The 22,188-nt window shown below is 49.3% G+C and overlaps 1 protein-coding gene across 1 annotated transcript in view; it reads left to right on the top strand.

Annotated features, from left to right (window-relative positions):
- The first annotated feature begins 2,725 nt into the window (after positions 1-2,725).
- Positions 2,726-22,188, top strand: part of CUNH1orf94 (chromosome unknown C1orf94 homolog) — a 37,080-nt gene continuing 17,617 nt past the window's right edge. The window contains exons 1-2 of the mRNA XM_019657984.1: positions 2,726-3,054; positions 20,284-20,972. Of these exons, the coding sequence (XP_019513529.1) occupies positions 2,726-3,054; positions 20,284-20,972 (1,018 nt within the window). The remainder of the gene's footprint in view (positions 3,055-20,283; positions 20,973-22,188) is intronic.

Raw genomic sequence — 22,188 nt, 5'->3', positions numbered from 1 at the left:
GGCAGCCCTCGCAAACTAATGCACGAAGGCGCAGAGTCACTTGCCTAAGCCTGCATTGCCAGAGAACATGAACTCAGAATTTGGACCCAGGTAGTCTGGGCTTATAATCTATTTGGTTTGTGATCATGAAAATGTTCTCCGGTATGTACAGTATGGCAGCCACAGGCCAAAGGTGGCTCTTGAAATGTGGCTAACGTAACCAAGGAACTGAAAATGTAATCTGATTTATGTTAAAATTAAAAGTGTCTAGTGGTTAATCTTGGACATAGCTTTGTACTGTTTCTAAGTGCGTCACTTAAGTGTTTTGTAGAATCTTCTAGAAACTTCCACTGTGTACTCCAAGAAACATGCCCCTATCTTTGTTCCCTATCCCTGCTGTATTTTATAGTGAGCTGGCTAACTGTCCAGAATCCTGTGGCCTGGGCAGGGCAGGGTCATGGGCCTTCTGCCCTAAGCATGGGTGTTAGCCAACCAAATGCCAAGCAGGACAAACACTGAGCAACATTTTCAGAACTATTCATATTTCATCAGAAATGATCACTTTTCCTTTAAATACACTACTTTAAAAGGTTTTCTACATTCTTAACTATAATTGTATTCAGTCTAGGTCCTCCGAATTTTCCCCAAAGGAACACATCTTCAATTTTATAATGCAAATCAAAGGGGACTGAAGCTTGGATTTCAAAATTTCGTCAACATTTCTAGGAACTTAGGCCCTCTGTAAGGAGCAAGGTTGTGTGTTGAGCACCTACTGTATGCCAGGCGCTTTCCATACAGTATACCATTAACTCATCCAACACATATTTATTGAGTATCTACTATACGCCATCAGTGTGATCTTTATAATAATTTATTTACATCATTTTACAGGAAAGAATTCCTTCTCATCCCTCTGTTTCATCTCGAATGTTACCTCATCTCCTCCAAGAGGCCTGCCTGGACCACCATCTAATGCCACCATTATTCCCCTTCCCGTTGCCTCACTTTGGTGGTAGGTTCCCGTCAGAGTCCCCATTTCATCTGTAATCACTGCTTGTTTACTTGCTTTGCGAGCTTTTGATCTCTCTCCTTCCACGAGAATACAGGCTACAGGAGAGCAGGGACCACGCCAGTTTTGTTCACCTTCAGGCTTCCTCAGTGCCCAGCAACTCATCTGGCACAGAGGGAGGGTCCCATCAATATTTGGGAAATGAATGAATGAATGATGGAAGAAGCAAAGATAATCGTTAGCGTCACACAGGAAGTGGCAATGTCAGGATTCAGCTGTCGTCTATAGGCTGCCATCTCCTCTAGTCACATCCATTCTGCTTTCCTGCCCTCTCGCTCTTCTTTTTCCGGGTAAATACTGGAGGTATGACCGCGGGCTCCTTGGCCTAGAGATCCCCTGCAGGCGGAGGTGCTATGTCAGTTCTGAGTTGAAGAAGAACCTTCAGTGAGGGGAGGAGTTCACTGGGCAGCAGGCTAACTGAGCCCTTCTCTTTGAACTTTCTCCCAGCCCCCCACTCCCACCCCCAGCACAGAAGGGACCAGTCTTTCTCAGTGGCTGAGAGCGTGAGATCAGGCCTGGGGAGCCTGGGTTTGAATCCCAGCTCCCCGCTTCCTAGTGGACCTTGGACACACCTCTTTATGGCTTGGAGACTCAGTTTCCTTAAATGTATGACGGAAAGAAACAATGGTACTCGTGAGCTTGTTAGGATTGAATATAAAAACACAGAGCGCTTGACATAATGTAAGGGCTCAATAAAATGGCAGTAGGGACAAAATTAGATGATGGAGGGGTAGGGCAGGCCCCCAGGTTTGTGCGGAGTGGCGACCAGCAGGGGCGCGGTGCCACAGACTTCAGAGGCAAAAGTGCGCTGGGACACTGCGGACCCCACCCCACCCCACCCCAACCGAACCCACCCGGGGCACCCCGCGCACGGAGCCGTTGCGTTTGAAACGTACAGAGGAATTCCAGCGCTGGACCGGAAGTTTGTGGGAGCCACCAGCAAGCAAATCTGCCCAAGCCGTCCCCCACTTTCCCACCAATACAGCACCGTTTTAAGGCGAGGAGACCCTTCCCGGGGCGGGTCCCCAGCTGGGCAAGGCAGGCAGCAGGCGCTGGACACTGGGGCACTTTCCTGCCGGGCTCTGGAGAGGGATCAGGAGAGACGAGTGAGGCGAGCAAGGCGGACCTGGGCCAGCCCGGGGGCGTTGGCCCTCGGTGTGCGCTGGGGTCCTTGGGAAGGCCGAGTGAGAGCCCAATGGCCGGCTCCTGCCCCACCTGTGCCTAGCACAGTGCCAGGCTCTCACCCAGTCATCCGCGAGGCATAACGGGTGAGAATGGGCTGAGCCCCAGGCTCCCCAAGGTGTCAGGGGCTTGTCGCAACGGGGGAGTGCCAGGGACCGTGGGGAGAACCAGCCCTCCCCCTCCAGCTGTTCCCAGATGTCATTCTGCCCACCCAGGCCTCTGGTTCCTGAGCTCAGGGGGATTCCAAGGTTACTAAGCTACTGGTTTTTGTTGACTTTTACATATTTTCTTCTCAGGGAGAGGGGGAGGGGGGCAAAAGTTAGGAAAGAGCAAATAAAAACAGATCAAAATAAGCTCCCCCACCCCAAAAGAAAGCTGACCTCCATCCACCACTGGCACACAAATCAGAGGCCTCTGAACATAGTCACCTTGTTGGGGCAACAGCCAGACGGAACTGGCCTGCTTCTGTCCCGTCCTCATCTCCCTTTCTGGTGAATGAAGGGTGGTGGTGGATGGTCCCTCCAACTTCCAGACCTGGGCAGACAAAGGGGCTTTCACAAAGAGAGGAGGAGGATGGCCAGCGGGAATGGGCTCCCCTTGTCCTCGGCCCTGGTGGCCAAGCGCCCGTCTGCCCTGGGCCCGTTCCCCAGATACATCTGGGTTCACCAGGACACACCCCAAGACAGCTTAGACAAGACTTGTCATGAAATCTGGAAGAGAGTTCAGAGCCTGCCAGAGGCCTTGCAGCCCAGGACCTCGAAGGAACAGCTGTCTGCCCCCATTGCTGGGACTCCAAGAAACAACTGGCTTAGCCTCCAAGAAGAGTGAGTGTCCCCTCTCCATGGCTGGCACCAAAGGAAGAGGGAAGAAATGAGGGCTGACCTTTTTGGGGAAGGTTCTGGCCCATTGTTCAGTCTGGTTAACACCTAAATGCTATGCACTTTTCCTCTACCCTCCATATTCTTTGTCCAATCTTTATAGGAGAGCTATAACTCCTATAGAGTTACCTGGGTGAAGGGCCAGGCAAGGGCCATTTTTCTGCTGCCTCTTCACCAGCCCACTAAGGGGACAGTTCTCATCCTCAAGGCAACCAGATGTGGCTCTCAGGACCTTGACAAACCACTCTAGCCAGGCCAAGGGTATAAATGCCCATGGCTTCCCGAAGGCAAAAGGAGATTCTTGCCCCCTCTTATCTCCAAAGGCTAGGCATTGGCACATAAGTCTGGTGGTTTAAAACCACATCTGGAATTCCCTAATATAGGGAGCAGCTGTCCCATTCAGACTCCACAGAAGCTGCTGCGAGAGCGCACATCAAAATATTTACTGGGAAGGCATTGACATATTTAGAGGACATAATAGAAAATTAAAGTGTGAGGAGATGGGTGGAAATAGCCTGTTTCCGGGATGGGAAATCCTGTGTCTGGGAAACACAGAGCTAAATGTTTCTCCACCAGGGCAAAGTTATTCAGATATCGTTGCTGGTGGATATGCACAAGGAGAGGAAGACAGGACCTCGTTAGGAAAAGCAAGTAAATTTGCCGTGGTTATCAGTGCCACTGTTGAGCACTTGTTCAATGCTTTGCATCTTCAAAGTGGGCTGCAAACATTAATTAATCCTCCCAGAGTCCCTATGAGACAGGTATCAGCGTCCCCATTTTACAGATGGATTAAGTGTTAATAATTAGGGGCTAATTAAAGACTAAGTGATAATTAAGTGTTGCCTGTTCCAACACATGCTCCAGCTCAGTTCAGAGCTGCTCTGGAGTGGGGGAACTATTCAGGCACTTATCAGCTGCATCTGGCTTCAGGGATTTCTAGGCAAGAGCTAAGAAGAAAGGCAACATGCAACAGCTACTCAGGTCTGCACTCCCCGCTGACCCTTTTCAGACTGCAGAGGAAGGTGGACGGCTCTGGCTGTTAACTGCTTCCTCTGCCCCGTGCTCAGCAAGACATGGCTGGGATGGGAATGGCCTGACTTCTGCCAAAATCCTGCTGTTCGGCCGTCCAGTGGCACTGAGCCTCTCTCCCCTCCCCTATCCCATCTGCTCTGGGACAAGGCCTTGGCAGGGGGCCCGTGGGGCTGTGCTCAGGCTCTCAGTGGCCAAGGAGCTGATTATCCATTTTGTGAAGCAGGGTCAGTGTCAATTTCCAGTAGATGGCAGCCTCTCTGCCAGGTCACACCAAGTTAATAGAGACAGACTCGATTTCCAGTCTGCACTTGGCCGAAAAGTGAACTGGCGCACCTTTGGCCAGTTGCTTAACTCCATTTGGCCTTGATTTTCTCATCTGCCAATTGAGGATGATATTCCCTGTCTTGTCCACCTCAGAGCTGATCATGAGTATCAGATGTGATGGGAGACAGGGGACTGAAAGCTGCATTACACAAATGAGGCTCTCCTTAAATGTAATTCTTGGGATTTGGGTTTTTTTTTTTGGTTTTCTTTTGGTGGTTATTGTTGGCTTCAAACCGGGGTTTTCATACTATGCTCATAGACCCTAGGGTACTTCAGGAGTCATCCTGCATTCAAATGGCCTGGTGGCTGGGCCCCAATCCCCACTTCAACCAGAGCTTTTTGGGGTTTTACTTACTGGAGTTCTGAGTAAAGGCTGCGTTTGAAAAAACAAAGGGTTCTGCTACTGAGAAAAAAGCTGGGAAACCACTGACTTAGATGCGTAAACGATATCATAATCGTGTAGATATCAACCAAGTAGAACACAACGAGCTATTCTTGAAATAAAGGCAGCTGTGATGATGGAGCCAGATAGCTGGTTTCAGATCGCATTTCAGCCCTGTGACAGCTGCAGGATTTGTCTAATTTATATGAGCTTCAGTTTCCTCATCTGCCAAATGCAGATGATTACTATGCTTTTCACAGGGTTGTTGGGATGATTAAATGGGATATTTAAACACTCATGGTAATAACTAAGATCTGTAAAAATTCTTTGGAATGATGATGATTTCTTTAAGCCCTACAATTATTATATACAGGGTAGGTGCTATTTTAAACTCCCCTCTTTTTACTTTTTATTATGCAAATTTTCAAACACATCAAATAGAATGGTATTGTCAATGCCTATGTGTCTGTTGCCGAGTTTCACTAATTATCAAATTTGTGCCATTATTATTTCAGCTCCTCTCTCCCCTGTTTTTAAATGAAATTCTTTTCACACAGGAGGCAACGGGTTTAGAGGGGTTAATTTCTTTGTTTGATGCCCTACAGTTAAGAAGTGGTGACAATGTTGTGGTTACAATATGTATCTATAGTCACAGGATGTGAAGGACAGCATAGGGAATAGAGCCAATGGAACTGTAACAGCTACATACAATGTCAGAGGGATAGTAGCTTGGGGGAGCTACTTACTTTGTGAGGGGTGAAAAGTTATATCACGTTGTGAGGGGTGACATGGATAACTATTGGGCTGTCGGAAAAGTCATGACGCATTTTTTCTATGTTTTTCGTTGCAAAAATGCGTCATGACTTTTCCGACAACCCAATAGTATACTGTTTTGTACACCTGAAACTAATGATGAAGAAGAAGAAGGGGAAGAAGAAGAAGTGGTGGAGTTTCAGAGAGCAAACCCAGGACCATCTTAGCCTCTACCCGACAGTGGTGGATATCTTCCCCCTAGAAACTGAGGCATCTTTTTGGATAGTCAAAATATTTGGCAGGCCCATCTTCTGGATGATCACACATCAATAACAGATTTCAAATCCAGGGAGCTCCCCAGCGTGTTTCTGAGATGGCTTCAGGCCCACAAGACCCCTCTCAGCTAATCTTTCCACTGCTTAATTGGTAGACCTGGTTTGGGTGATGTTTTCTGCTATGAGGCGGCTAAATAAGTACGTTCTAGAACTCTTGTTAGCCAGAAATTTTTTCTGGACTGTGTCCCTATATATCTTAGAAACTGGACATCTCAAGTTTGAAAGGGATCTTGGAGGCCATCTGCTGTTGCTTGAGTCCCCCCCTCAACATCCTTGCCAAATGGTTATCCACTTATACACTTCCTTAGATGGGGAGCTCTCCACTTCATAAAGCAGTCCCTTCCCTTGTTATGGACTCTGACTGTCAAAAGACCACTTTCTTCCTGTTTGGAAATCTGTCTCTATCAGACTCATACCCATTGACCTGGACTGGGCCTTTAGGGCTCCAAACCAAGTCTATCCCTCTTTCAATAGCCCTTTAGATATTAAAAGGTGGCAGCAATATTCCTCCTAGGATTTCTTGTTTCTGCAAGCCGAATACCTCTGGTTTTCTAAGTTTCCCCTCATGTGCCAACTTGGTCAGTTTACTGCCCACACTGCTGGTCCCTGTGGCAGTGCAGCAACCAGAACCAAGTACAGTAATCCAGGGATGCTCCCATCTGTACAGACTACATCCTCCCTGTTAATATTCTGTATTTGCAGTAATGGTGACTAATGCCACATTCGCTTTTCTCCCCAAGCCAATTTCACTCTATGGACACATTTTGAGTTTACTCATTCATTTAATTAATCAGTCAACAGGAGCTAGTGGGATAGAACTGTGAACCAGGTAGGGCCCTGCCTTCCTACAGCTTACATTCAGGTAAGGGAAAGAAACAGAAAACAAGTAAATAAAAGACTATGATAGCTTCAGAATGTGAAAAGAACATTCTCAGAGGGAACCAATAATAAACACATAAAAGTAAACCAGATAATTTTAGATAATGATGAGTGCTCTGATGGAATTAAAACCAAGTAAAGTACCAGGGAGAGCATCTTTAGATGAGGTGGTCAGAGAAGGACTCTCTGAATAGAGGTGGTCATTTGAGCCGAGACCTGGATACCAAGAAGGAGCCAGTTGGGTGAAGATCTGGGGAAGGATGTCCAGGCAGACGGGAGAGCAACTGCAAAGACCCTGAGGTGGGAGTGGCTTGGAGGGACAGTGTGGGTGGGGTGCATTGACTGATGGGACATGGGAAAAGGTAATGGCAGAGGCAGGGTCTTAGAAAGGTCTTAGAAAGCCTGGAAGATCCCTGTAGGGAGTTCAGATTTGACTCTGCATTATGGACACCCTTGGTGGATTTGGGGAACGCAGTGTAATATAGTCAGATTCAGTAATTTTTTTTTTAAGATTTTATTGGGAAATTGGGGGAGGGGAACAGACAAGTTGCTGTCTTTTTGTTCTTTAGTCTAGTTGTGGAGGATGTCACTTCACTGGCCCATGTTGGTATTATCATTGCACTCTTCCTGTGTGAGGCAGTCTCTCGCCAACCATTGGACAGCCGCTCACAGTGGCTCATGGCAGCTCACGGCAGCTCACGCCTGCTGCCAGCCACTCACAGTAGCTCACAGCAGCCCAGATCCAGGTCGAGCTGTTGTTCACCATCTTAGCTGTAGAGGGCGCAACGTCACTGGCCTTCATGTCGGATCCGAACCGGGGCCCTGATGCTCAGAGCTGGCATCTCAAGCCAACTCTTAACCAACACGCCACTCGGCCGACCCTCAGTTTCAGTAATTTTTGAAGATTGCTGCAGCTGCTGTGTGGAGATGGTTTGTAGAGAGAGGAAGTTGGGAGACCTCTTGGAAGATGCTGTAATAGTCCAGGGGAGGCACAACAGTAGTGGTGCCTCAACCAGAGTGATTGCAGTGGGGATGGAAAAGGTGGGGGATTCAGTGTGCATTTTGAGAGGAGCCAATAGACCTGCTGATGGTTTGGGGCACTCAAACAGAGACATCAAAGCTGACCTGAGGTTTTTGGCTTGACCCACTGGTTGGACAGTGGTGCCATTTATGGAGGTGGAGAAGAAATAGGGAGAAATAGGCTTTTGGGGGAGGAATCAATAGTTCTGTCTAGTGTTGATTACACTCCAGAATCATGTTCAGTTATCTTTTAATTACTCTTAAATCGGGGCTTAGAGAATTGTGGCCAGCCACTTACTGACTCATATTCTAGGATTACTTACTTATTCATCCATTCCCCTGGTCACTACAGCTGCAGAGCCTCAGGTGGGGGCTTTCTTTCTTTCTTTCCTTCTTTCTTTCTTTTTTTCTTTCTTTCTTTCTTTCTTTCTTTCTTTCTTTCTTTCTTTCTTTCTTTCTTTCTTTCTTNTGGGGAATTGGGGGAGGGAACAGCGTTGGGGAATCGGGGAAGGGGAACAGACAAGTTGCTGTCCTTCTGTTCTTCAGTCTAGTTGTGGAGGACGTCACTTCACTGGCTCATGTTGGTATTGTGATCATTGTGCTCTTCCCAGCTGAGGCAGATCAGTCACGGCCGTTGGATGGCAGCTCATGCTGGCTGCTGGCCACTCACGGTAGCTATGGCAGCCCACTGCAGCCCTACTGCAGCCTACGCTGTCGCCGGCAACTCACAGCAGCCCAGCTCCAGGTAGAGCTGTTGTTCACCATCTTACCTGTAGAGGGCAGCATCACTGGCTCATGTGGATTCCGAACCAGCGACCCTGCTTCTCAGAGCTCGCGCTCCCAAGCCAACTCTTAACCAACAAGCCACTCGGCCAGCCGAGGTGGGGGCTTTAGATTTGTTGTTGACTCCATTGCCCTGACTGTGATTTAGTTCATTCCGCCATTTATGGATTCATTCAACAAACAGTTGCCTTCTTGGTGCCAGGCAACAAACCAATTCTTTGTGCTGCTGATATTTAAACAATTGGATGATTTCTACTTTTCTGGAAAAGTTGTTTGGAATATATCCCCACTTTTATTAAAACAAAACAAAACAAAAAACTTGAAACCTGGTGATGCGAGTGATAAAGACAAGAGCTCACAGCTGGAATCTCAGGCTGATGCCCTAGAACAGAAGCCAGCTCTGAGGACCTCTGGAATCTTGGCGTGTGTTTTCGCCCCTTTGAGGAGTCAAAGACCTCTATGGGAACCTCTATGAGGGAAGCTGCTATGCACTCTTTTGCCTGAAACACATCCTCACATCCCTCAACTTTGTGAATGACTTTAGTGACCCCTGGGCCCCAGGCTGGAACCCTTTTCTCCTGGATCCAACACTAAAGTGTCTTCTTCCTTGGAGCTTTTTAGGCCTGAGTCTCAGCCTCTGCTTGACCCTAATCACACTGACATCGATGCATCCCCATCCTGGTGGTCAAGTGAATTGGCGAATGAAATGGTGCCAGCAGACAGAGGCCCGAGGCCCTCGACCCTTCCCTCCTCCGGCCTCCTCACACATCCTACAGTCACCTTCACGATGGTCTTTGACTCCTGGCCTCCCCGCTTGTCTCTGTTCTGCCATCTTCACGACATCTTATCTTGCTGCACCTGGCTCCTTTCCCTCCTGGACGGCCTTCTCCCTTCACCAGCTTCTTCTTCCTGAAGCGCATCAACAGCGCTGCTCAGGCATCTTCCATGTCTCACTCATTGTCTTCTGAACCCCGTTATTTGTGTCAAGGGTCTCGGTGGTTGGCCCTGCCTACATCTCTAGGTGCACGTCTTGCTGCCCTTCTCCACACTCTCTCCAGACCAAGATCAAGTTCCAGCAGGTGCACTTCTCCTTGCCTTTGTTCAGGTCACTCTACCACCAGGAATGCCTTCCTTCTGTAACTCTGTCTACTGAAACCCTACTCACCCTTAAAGACCTAGAATAATGGCGTCGTCCTCTGAGTTATTCACTGCTCACCCTATTCGGCATTTCTTTTCTTCCTCCCTCCTCCATGTTCCTCTTTTCAATTTAAATGAGCACTTATATCCCCTCTCCTTCCTGAGGGTTTAAAGGCAATAATGATATTAACATCAGATAACAATAAAATAAGGAGGCTTAGAAATAAAATAAGGTGGATTAGAATCCCAACGTATTTCCTAGTTATAACCAAGTTACTTAAACTTTCTGTGCTCCATTTTCCTCATCTGAAAAATGGAAAAAGTCATAGTGATCACCTTAAAGAATTATTGCGGAGGTTAATGAAATAAGGGATGTAAAGCTCGCACAGCACCTGGCATAAGAGCTGCACGTTTGTCATCATCACCATCGCCATCATCACCATCATTATTGTTATTATCAAGGATAAAATGACAGGGGTTAAGTCATCAAGAATGGTATGAGGAGAGGAGATTTATGTACCAGAAAAACCCAAGCTAAGGGATACTATTTAGCTGAGGACAACATTTTGCTTTGAGATTCTTGGCAGCTGGGGCAAAAAGGGAACATAACAGTTTGTTTCCATAACTCCTATTATCTAATAAGAGAAAGAAGCAGGCAAGCTCATCAGGGCAGACAAATAAATGCTTCTTTAGCTCTGAGGACCATGTGGGGGGCTCTTTCTATGAGGGTGATGGAATGGAAGAGTCGGTCTAGAACCAGCTCTTGAGTTGACCGTTAGCCAGAGTGGAGGACACAACATCCCAATTGGATTTGTTGGCCCAGTTCTGGCTTCGGGTTTCTGATGAGGTAGTCATCTGGCACATATTGTACCCTGCCTCGTGGCAACAGCTCTCGTCCCCCACTTGACCGTGGCCCCTTCAGGGCAAGGGCTGTATCTTACTCATCTTCATTTCCCCAGCGCCCAGCTGAGTTCCTGGCAGTTGGTGGCTATGCAGTGTATGTGAATGAATGAGGAAGTGAATGATGGATGAACCATAAAAATGCCAATGCAAGGAGGGTGAGTGAGGCCCAGAGGTGGCCAGGATCCAAGCAAGGAGTCACAATCATCCGAGGAAGCACTGAGTGACATAGGGACAGAATATCAACAAGCCGAGACATGGCAGAGCTTTTCTCCTCCCTCCTCCCCGCCTTCCTTTATGCTGCAGAGAAGGAAAATAACATTTTCTTGAGCACCTGATATATGCTGGGCTCTGTTTAATTTTCTGTTTATCTCATTGTCTTAGCAACGCTTTCCAGCAGATGGCTGATATTATTCCCCTTTTACAGATGAGGAAGCCAAGGCTCAGAGAAGTTAAGCAACTTGCCCAGAGTCACAGAGCTCAAAGGGGGCACAGCAGGAAGAGGAGCCCTGTGGGGTTTCAAGGCCAGAGCCCTTTCCCCCCCGACAACAGGAATAGCCCTTTAGAATAGCCCTTTCGAGTCTGCTTAGCGCTGGAAACCATGAGCAGTGAAGGGAAGATGAATCGTGATTAACGTCCCATGTCCCGTGTCCCCCTTTTTAATTTAATTTTATGGTTTCAGGAGTTGTGTCGCAGGTTGTGGGAGCCTGCAGAGATGGGCCACCAGTGGTTTGGTTTAATCCCCTTTTTAATATCTTTGTTGCAACGTTCTTTCCAATTCAGCTCCCAAGTCACATTAAAAAAAATACCTCTTCCTTAGGGTAAGCCTCTCTTATTAAACAGATTCAAATGAAAAGTTTTAAAGATAATTTGAACAATAAGAATCACTCTGTAGCTCCCAGCCGAACCTCCTTTACTGCTGTATTTATTCCCCCGTATTTCCTGTCTCCTTCCCTAGTTCACTGAATCCCTCATACCCTCAACCCTTCCAGTCTTGGCCCAACTCATGCCTACATCCTGTTTCCTCACCCTCCCTTCTCCCCTCCGGGGGTGGGGGGAGACAAGTTGCTGTCTTTTTGTTCTTCAGTCTAGTTGTGGAGGATGTCACTTCACTGGCCCATGTTGGTATTATCATTGCACTCTTCCTGTGTGAGGCAGTCTCTCGCCAACCATTGGACAGCCGCTCACAGTGGCTCATGGCAGCTCACGGCAGCTCACGCCTGCTGCCAGCCACTCACAGTAGCTCACAGCAGCCCAGATCCAGGTCGAGCTGTTGTTCACCATCTTAGCTGTAGAGGGCGCAACGTCACTGGCCTTCATGTCGGATCCGAACCGGGGCCCTGATGCTCAGAGCTGGCATCTCAAGCCAACTCTTAACCAACACGCCACTCGGCCGACCCTCAGTTTCAGTAATTTTTGAAGATTGCTGCAGCTGCTGTGTGGAGATGGTTTGTAGAGAGAGGAAGTTGGGAGACCTCTTGGAAGATGCTGTAATAGTCCAGGGGAGGCACAACAGTAGTGGTGCCTCAACCAGAGTGATTGCAGTGGGGATGGAAAAGGTGGGGGATTCAGTGTGCATTTTGAGAGGAGCCAATAGACCTGCTGATGGTTTGGGGCACTCAAACAGAGACATCAAAGCTGACCTGAGGTTTTTGGCTTGACCCACTGGTTGGACAGTGGTGCCATTTATGGAGGTGGAGAAGAAATAGGGAGAAATAGGCTTTTGGGGGAGGAATCAATAGTTCTGTCTAGTGTTGATTACACTCCAGAATCATGTTCAGTTATCTTTTAATTACTCTTAAATCGGGGCTTAGAGAATTGTGGCCAGCCACTTACTGACTCATATTCTAGGATTACTTACTTATTCATCCATTCCCCTGGTCACTACAGCTGCAGAGCCTCAGGTGGGGGCTTTCTTTCTTTCTTTCCTTCTTTCTTTCTTTTTTTCTTTCTTTCTTTCTTTCTTTCTTTCTTTCTTTCTTTCTTTCTTTCTTTCTTTCTTTCTTNGGGTCAGGGGGGAGGTGGGGTGGGAGGTGTCTCACTTCCACCTGCCAATCTGCCTTCTAAGTCTGCCCCACTTCCCCTGAGAGACAGACAGGGACACGCTGGAATGTGTCTGGAGGGAAATTAGTACTTGGCTGGGTGCCTCCAAGCACATCGTTTGCATCAAAGCCTTAGCAGTGGGGAGGGAGGGGAAGAGAGTGGAAAAGAGATACCTGCTTGAAAGTAGGTACCTGGGCCCTATTCTGGACCAGCTGAGCTGCCATTTTCCCAAGAGCACCCAGGAATGTGCATTTGAAACAAGCCCTGCAGGCAACTTGGATGCATATGCACAGAAAGTTCTCTGATACTTTTGAGGGTCACAGATGATGGAACCTTCAGGCTTTAAAGGGGACGCAGCTTTGAGAAGGAGGTGTCCCAAAGAAAAGCACGAAGGAAGGAGACTGACCTTTCCTGAGTTTTAAATGTATGCTAGTGACAGTGTAAAAAATGACTACTTTCTATGAAGGCTTTTGCTAAGAAATGAGAGGGCTGCGAAGTCCAGGCTTGGCATTTGGGCAGCTGAGGGATTTCTCCTTTAACCCCACCCAGGTAGTGTCACCATCCCCAGGAGGTTTTGGCACCTTTCCCAACTTTCCACCCCTAGCGAGCTCCCGGGCTGGGAAGGGTCAGTGGGGCTTGAAGTCTGCAGCAGGCCTGGGTTCCCCACACCACACAGTTCTCTCCGTCGGAGCTGCTAACATTTGCATAGCGCTGCTACAGTTTACCAAGTGCTTTCACATTCATCATCTCACTTAATCCTCACCACAGCCTGGAGAGTGGAGGAGAGGGGTGGGGCAGGCAGGCCAGAGCTTTCCAAAGGCCCTCTGCCCAGCCAGCACCCCCTTGCCAGAAAGGTCCCCCGTAGACCTAGCTCAGTGGGTTTCCAGGTACCTTTGGGACACAGATGCACAAGCCCTAGGAGGGCAGCTGAATCTGCAGCTTCTCTCAACTGCCCCTTCCACCCCCAAAACGAGAAAACTCCGCCCAGACCCCTCAGGTTGTGAGACAGATGGAATCCACCCTCCTTCCCTGGTCCCTTTTCTTCCTGCTGGTTTTCTACGAGGCTATGGTCGTGTGTGTGTGTGTGTGTGTGTGTGTGTGTGTGTGTGTGTGTGTGTGTATGGGAAGGAGGACTCAGGGCAGTTCAATAAATCATGGAAGAAAGGGAAGATGGAGGAGACGCAAGGTATCTTTGACAGGTGACTGTGTCCCTTCCCTCCACACTGGCCAGGGGCCATCCTGGGTGCTGTGGCATGTGCACCAGGGGAATAGAAGATAGGTCCCATGCAGACAGGAAGATCCAAAAATGTCCACCAGCCTGGGTCAGGTGAAGATCGGGGCCAGCTGGTGGCTGGGGCCAGGCTCTGCCCCCATGATGAAGGCCTCTCCCAGTCTGGGGCCTCCCTGCCACCCCTCCTCACAGCTGTGGCTCCTTCAAATCCCTGAGCTTGACACCCACCTGCCCAATAAGTTCTGCCTTCTGCTGCCTCATTCTCCTAGTTCCTGGCTGGTTCCTGCCTTTTGGCATTCCTGCAAATGAGACTCAGAGCAGAGAAGTGAATTGAGGTCAGCCCATCAGAAAGGACAGAGCTGGGGTTTGAATGCAGGTCTCCTGACTGCAAAGCCCCTGCTCTTTCTCCCACTCCTGTTTTGGTAAGTGGGTTAGTGGCTAAGAGCAGAGGCTTGGAGCCATGTGGACTTGAGACCCAGTCCTGCCTGCTTCAGCACTTATTCTCTTGGGTGAACTTGAATTTGTCGGTCATACTTCCTGAAGTGCAGTTTCCTCTTTCCACATTGAGAATAAAGATGTTACCTCTACCCCATGGTTGTGGAGTCAAGTGCCAAGTATAATACCTGGCACCTGGCAGACAGAGCACAGGTCCTGGCTCAGGCCTCAGTCCCCTCCTGTCATTTCTCTGGACTGCTGGCTCCCTGGGAGAAATCAGAGCCTGAAGCTTCCCTGCTGAAATCTCCCCAATGGCTTTCCTGTTCCTTTAGAATAAAATCCTTTAGTATCATTCTAAGAACTGGCAGTTTCTGACTTGTACCATCTCTAACCTCACCTGCCGTGAACCGCCCCACGCCCCCATTAATGTACCCCGCCCACCTGAGCATAGCCCCACTGATGCACCAAGCTCTTGCCTACCCTACAGCCTTTGCACATGCTGCCCCGGTGTCTGGGAAGCTCTTCCTTGCATTCTTTACCTGGCTTAATGCTTATTATCCATTAGGCCCCAGCTGAAATGACACTTCCTCAAAGAGCCCTTTCTCGCACTTCTAACTTAGGTGTGTACCCCTGGCATTTTTACAGACAGCATTTCACTTGGGTTTTCAGAGCAGTGTAGCCTAATGGTTAAGAGAGTGGCATCTGAGGAAGATCGCCTCAGTTTACCATTTTGTCTCTTCCTAATTCTGTGACCTTGGGAAAATTCCCTAACTTCTCTATCCCTTGGCTTCTTCATTTCTAAAGCTGGAATAATTGTATTTCTCTGGGTCAGTTAGCTTTTGATATATAACAAACCACCCCAAAGCTTAGTGTCTCAAAACAGCTATTTACTTAGCTCCCATTCCTGTAGTTCAGCAGCCTGGGCCGGTTTCTGCTGGGTGTTTTTTCTGGTGAGGGCTGGGCTTGGATGCGTGTTGCTCATGCTCAGCTGGGTCTGGCGAACTGCTGGCTAAGGACCCTGGGGTTTCCCTCTGTGGGATGTATCATCCTCTAGAGCAGCGGTTCTCAACCTTCCTAATGCCGCGACCCCTTAATAGAGTTCCTCATGTTGTGGCGCCCCCCAACCATAAAATAATTTTCGTTGCTACTCTATAACTGTAATTTTGCTACTGTTATGAATCGTCATGTAAATATCTTTTTGTTTTCCGATGGTCTTAGGCGACCCCTGTGAAAGGGTTGTTCGACCCCCAAAGGGGTCGCGACCCACAGGTTGAGAACTGCTGCTCTAGGAGGCTCTCCTGGATTCGTTCACCTGGAGGTAGCTGAGTCCCAAGACAAACAAGGAGATAAGCCCTAATGCTCAAGCACTTTACCTTACTACTTGAGTCAAGATTGGTAGGAATTACCAATGGGCCTGGATATGATAACCTGGGGGCCATTACTATAATCGGTCTGCCACACTACCGCATTGGGGCTGCTGTGGGGATGAAAACCAGAGTTTTGCATGGAAAGTGCATAGCGCAGTGCCTGGCTGGTTGGTTAGCACTCCAATGAAGGCTGACCCATCTTCCTTCCTCTTTTGTGAACTAGGACCTGAGGAAGCTTGCTTAAGGTCTGGCCTCCATGAAGTGGTGGGGATTTGAATACAGTCTCTGCCTCCTTCTAGAGACTGAGCTCTTAGCCATTGGGCGCTGGTGTTCCACCCACACAGGCATGTAGAGAAGTCAGAATCTCACCCACAGCCAATGAGGTCAGTCTGCAGACAGACCGCCATTCAAGCCCAGGTCTGTGCGGGACCCTTGAACCCTTCCCTCGCTTTACTCTTCAATCAGCCATGTTGCTGGGCACCAAGCCTGGGTACCCTGTTTGTGGATGGTCTGAAATACCGCAGCGAGAAGAAAATATTTGTTTTGATGTCCTCTTCCAGCACTAACAATTTTCTGCTTGCATTTTTCTGTTGTTTGGCTCAAATGAATAGCAGTTTTCATCTTTGCTCTGTGTTATCATGTACACAGAACTGCTGTCGGGGAGCTAACAGCATGCTTGCTTAGTCATTATTCTGGGAAGGGGTGCCAGCCAGTCAATAGCCTGTATTTTTATATAACTCTGTACACTGCGAACGCAGAAATAACGCACAGCATCCGCGCACAGAGCCGCCATCGACACCTATCATTTCTGGAGCTGGGCAGAGCAGAGGTGGTGGCAGCAGCTAGGGCCGTGACACCAGTTCTGACTCTTGCTTCCTTTGTCAGCACCCGGGAGCTGGGTTCACCTCCCTGAGTGTGGCAGATTTTATGGTTTTTACCAACTCAAAAAAGAAAGCAAGTAACACGGGAGAGGTGCCAACATCGGCAAAACTTCCTAGGAAGAGAGAAAAAAATGATTGATTCCAGGAAATGCGGGCGCGCAGGCTTGACGTTGAACCCAGCAAAGTTGTAGGGAGAATGAAAAATCTTTTTGTGAGCCCCAACGTGGTTGCTAAGAGTCAGGCAGTTTCTGTATGGGGTCTGCCTTGCAGAGGTCAGGACAGGGCCTAGCAGGGTGGTTAGTGAACAGCTCCTAGGGATGCCAGACCAGAGGTGGCACATGAGACAAGAGGACAGAAAATGAAATCAAAGCCGGACAGGTTGTAACTAGCGCAAGGAGTTGGGCAGTTTTTGGCAATGGAGCTCTTGAAATCAAGAGCTCTGGAAATGGACAAGGGTAAAGACAAGTTCATGAACTTGCTCATTCATTTCTTCAACGAATACTTACTGAGCTGGAGTTACGTGCCAAGCACTGTTCTAGTTCCCAAGGCCTCTGTGGTGAACGAGATACAGCCCCTGACCTCAGGGATGCTATGCTGCTGTGGGAAGTAAAGACATAAAAAAAAAAAAAGATGCTGTGTGATGGTGATAAATACGAGGAGGAAAATAAGCAGATTGGTGGAGAAGTGTCTAGTAATGAGGGGACACTTTTAGAAAAGCGACAGGAAAGACTACTTGTAAGTATGAAACTTGAACAGAGGCATGAATGATGAGAAGGAGCCAGTCAAGGAACGATGTGCTGTTCCATAGGATGTGCAAACGCCCTGGGGCTGGAATAAACTTGACATGCCAAGGAATGTTTATAAGGCCAGAGTGGCTGGAAGGAGGGAAAGTCAAAGTGGGAGGGGACAGTGGGGTCATTTTGTGTGGTGCCCTGGGCGTCAGAAAGGAGTTTGGGTTTTATTCTGTGTGTACTGAGAATGCATATGAGGGTTTAAATGGGGAAATGGTTTGATCTGAGTTCTGAGAATGTCCTAGTTTGGTGAATATGCAATTTTCTGGGACACATTAGAACAAATGAATCTTATTTTCTTGGGGGTGGAATTATCAGGTCGGGAGACCCTTCATCAGGGATAACTGTGCTGAATCTTGATTGCAGTGAGGGGTCGGACAAAGGCTGCTTTGGAGAAGTGGAGATGAGATGATAGTGACTGAATTGGTTGATTTATTCTCTCAAAGTGTTGACTCAGGATTACTGTCAGGCTGCGGGGAGGGTCTCCAGCAGGGTCCCTAAGGCTCGGCCCTGGACTCTCTCCCCTTCAACATTTCTACCCATAAGTTGGTGGGAGACCCAGAAAACATGCTCATCAGACATGCAGCTGACACGGAGCTGTCAGGGACAGCTAATGCCACAGATGACAGTATCGGGATTCACCGCAATGATCCTCCATAGGCTCAAGTGATGGGATGAGCCCAGCGATATCCCTGACTGCATTCAGATTGGGGAACAAAGCCCAGCCTCAGAGTGAGCTGGGAGAACTCGCTGGATAATATCCCTGGATAGAAAGCCCAGTGGGGTGGGAGGAGGCAGTGATGGCAGCCCAGACCCACCCACGTCTCCACACCAGCCTCTTCACTTTCTCAGTGACAAGGTCCTTAGCCTCTTTCAGGCTCACTTTTCTCATCTGTAAAATGGGGATGATCCTGTCTATTGTCCTGGGGTGTAGAGAGAATTACATCCAAGCATGTATGTGGATACTGGCTTCCAGTCTGGCCTGTGATGAATCTGTGGCAGATGCACGGAAATGGGAGTTTGTAGCAGCTGTCCCAGGGAGGGCCGGGTGCTCTGGACAGTCTTTCAGGGGCACGTGGAGGATAAACAGCCAAAGTGGGCCCCTCCATTCTTGGTACTGCACAGTCCCTCCTGGGAATGGCAGTTTCCAGAGAGGCCCATTCACCTCTGTCATGTATTCTCACTAAGTTCCTTGAGCATCCTTATAATCAGTGTTTTGAACTCTGTCTCTGGTAGTTTGCCTCCATTTTGTTTAGTTCTTTTTCTGGAGTTTACTCCTTTTCTTTCATTTGAAATGTATTTCTTTGTTTCCTCATTTTGGCTGCCTCTCTGTGTTTGTTTCTATGTATTAAGTAGATGTGCTATGCGTCCCAGTCTCACCCATGGCCTTATATAGTAGGTGCCCTGTGAGGCCCAGTGACACAGTCTTCCTGGCCACCTGTCCCAGGTGCTCCAGGACTGTCCCTTGTGTGGGTTGTGTGTGCCCTCCTGCTATAGTTGAGCCTGGATTGCAATTGGCACATCAGTGGGATTGACCCTCAGGATGACTGGCTGTGGGGTTAGACCATGTCCACAGCTTACAGGCTGCTGTGGGGGGCTTATCCCATAGAGTGGAATTCATTCCAGTGGGCTCTGGTGCCTATTGAGACCACCCTTTGGGTGTGTCACTTGTGGGGCTAATTGGGTGGTGCTCTGCTGTGTTTGAAGCCAACCTCCAAGTATGTTGTTTCTGGAACTTCCTGAGAAGGGCTCTGGTGCAGGCCCAGGTCAGCCCCTGCCTGTAACCAGCCAGGGACTACCTGGTAGGAGCTACAAAGCAATCCATAGTTGGTCGCTGCGTGTGCTGGATCTGGAGGCACATGGGAAAGGCCACAATGTGACCTGAGGACAGCTGCCACCAGTACCAGGTCTGGGGTAGCTCTGCAAAAAGCCAGGACACTCCGAGGCCTGCTGCCAGCTGCCAGCTCCTGTAAGGTTTAGCTGCTGGTAAAGCCTTGTGTGGTAGAGAGCTGGGTGTGGCGGTTTCTCAGTGAGTCACTAGGGTGGACAGAGTGGAGCTCACCAGAACAATTCAGATTCAAATTTGGCCATGGACACGGGATGGGGGTGGGGGGTGGGGCGCAATACAGGAAAGATGCAGGGGAGCAGGAACCCACACAGGAAAAATGGCAACTGTCCCTCAAATCTTTGCTCTGCAGCCACACAACTCAGTCTTTCCCCTTATGTCTCCGATGCCTGCCTGCCCACCCCCAACCCCGCCCCCATCACTGTCCCTTTGCTGGAGCCCACGGTGAGTGCCTATGAGCGAGTGAGTCTGTGCCCGGGCTCTTTAAGAGGAAATCTGGGTTTCCTCCAGCCTCCCGTCCCACTCAAGTGGTCGAAATCCCTACTGTTTTCCACAGCCAGATTTTATGGGGGCTCCTGCTTGTGGCACCAGTACTCTGAGCTGGGGAGACTGGTGTAGGGCTAGGGTCCCTTGTTCCTCTGGGGAACCTTCGAGGCTGAGCTATCCCTCCTGATTCTCAAGTGTCACACAGAAGTTTGGGGCCAATATGTTTTGCACCTTTGCCCCTCCTACTAGTCTCGGCGTGGCTTCTTCTTTATATGCTTAGTTATAAAACGTCTGTTCAGCTAGACTTCAGGTGGTGCTCCAGGTTGATAGTTCTATAACTTAGTTGTAATTTTGATGTGTTCATGGGATAGGCAAGCACAGCATTTATTTACTTCACCTGTTGGTCCATTTTTCCTCTTGAGAAAGCAATCGGTTTCTCTTACCTAGAAACATGTCTTCCCCATCCCTTTTCTTGGGGCCTACGCCCTGTTGCAGAGCCACCCTTCACAAGCTAGCAATAAAGCCATTTTTCTTTCTGACTTGTTTACAGAGCTCTGGAGCTCAGCAATGGAAAAGATGAGATCTCCCTGTTGGTGGAGCAGGAGTTCTTGAGCCTGACCAAAGAACACCTCATCCTGGTCACAGAGAGTTTGGGGAAGCCAGAGGCACCCAGCAGCTCTCCCAAGGGGCCTAGACAACCAGCTCCATGCTTTTTCATGCCTCCTCTGGTGGCAGGTAGCAGTGAGTGCCCAGGAGCCTCTGTCATTGCCAGTGACAAGCTTCTGGAGCCGAAAGCGGCCATGCCTGTTATTGGCAGCCGGCAGGCCTGCAATTCTGCCCTGTCTACAGTCACAGGCATTCTGCGTACTACCAAGGTCAAGAGTACCAAGGGGAGAGAAGACAGGGGCCACAGCCTCAGTGCCTACAACTCGGAGATCAGAACGCTCCTGACCCAGTTTCCACTGAAGTCCATGGAAACGTCCAAGGCCCCTGACACTAAGGTGACACTGGAGGAGACAACGGTCATCAAGGACTTCCTGCAGTACAGCATGTTCGGTGGCCCCCGACCCAGGGAGCCCGGAGGAATGGGCCCGTTCCTGCTGCTGCCCCCCACGCCTCCTCCTGCACCCTCCAATAAGCTCTCCGAGCTTCCTGATCAGAAGAGGCAGCTCCCAGTGTTTGCCAAATTCTGCTCCAAGTCCGAGATGAACCCTGCTGTGGAGGGCCACCACTTGATGGGTGAGCGGGGCGGGAAGCAGGGCTGGCAGGTGGGCCTGCAGGGAGGAGACACTTACCAGACAGCCAACTGGGCTGCAGCAGTGGATGCAGCATCTTTGTGCAGAGAGGACAAGGTGGCCTCTCTGGTGGTACAGCCCTTTGGGGCAGCTGTTTTTAGTGCCCACCAGCCCCCTGTGCTGGGTGCCCATGTACAGGGCACAGCTGATCCCAATGTGCTTTGAGAAGAGGGACAGGCACGTTTGGTACCTGGCTCATTCTTCAATCCACCAGGTATCCAGAGTACACCAAAGGTAGTGTTTACCCCAGCTGAGTCCTGGGCAGAAATGCAACATGGGGACTTTAAGCTGGATGGAAGAGAGATTTGACTGACAGCTGGGGTCATTTTTGGCTTCTGATGGAGGTGCCTGTTCTGACCTTGAGGACTGCTTCTCTCTCTGGGGCAGGGGGTGAACGTCTAAATTCTCCAGGTGCAGTTCAGACGCTGGGGCCTCTAGACTCTTATGCATCCCCTACCTGAGGAGTCCACATCCTTCCCAAGAGATCCAACCACTCCCAAGCGCCCCCTACCCACCTCCCAGCTTCTGCAGTTTTGTACCTGTTCTTCAGCCACTCAGAATAGATGGCTCCAAGAAAGCAGACTGATGGCAGTGGCATTTGCCTATAGTCAGTTGTCACTAGGAGAAAACCAGAAGAAAATTTACCCCCAGTCTGTGAGCATGGATGGATAACTGAGAGATGCCTCTAGTGAGAGGGCCCAAATCCATGTTCCTAAGAAAATAGGAGCACGCACACTCCAAAGGACATTCTGTGTGCTGAGCTTTATGGGAAGGCCAAGGAATGAGAACTGTGGACAGCAAGCTGGACTCTAGCTCTTGGGCAGGCCTCTAGAAGCCAGAGGGCTCTTTGGGGGCACAGCCATTTGTGTGAGAGAATTAGCTCTGCTTAAAGGAGGGGACTTTTTCCCACTTCCTTCTCCAGTAAGCATGCATGGCTATTTCTCTCCAGTGGGGCTGCTGGGAAGTAGTCCTGTCTCATCCACCCTCCCCACCCTTTGCATGTGTCTGTGTGTACAAACGTGTGCCAAAGGGAGCTTTACAAGTGTGAGTGTATTTGTTAGAGAAAATGTGGGTGTGGGTATATCTGAGTGTGTCCATGTGTATGTGCTCATGTGTGTGTCGGTCCTGTGTGTGTAGTTGTGTACGTGTGAATGAATCAA

This window comes from Hipposideros armiger, unplaced genomic scaffold (genome assembly GCF_001890085.2).
Source record: "Hipposideros armiger isolate ML-2016 unplaced genomic scaffold, ASM189008v1 scaffold_10, whole genome shotgun sequence".
In the NCBI taxonomy this organism is placed as follows: Eukaryota; Metazoa; Chordata; class Mammalia; order Chiroptera; family Hipposideridae; genus Hipposideros; species Hipposideros armiger.
This window is presented reverse-complemented; position numbering and strand designations above follow the sequence as displayed.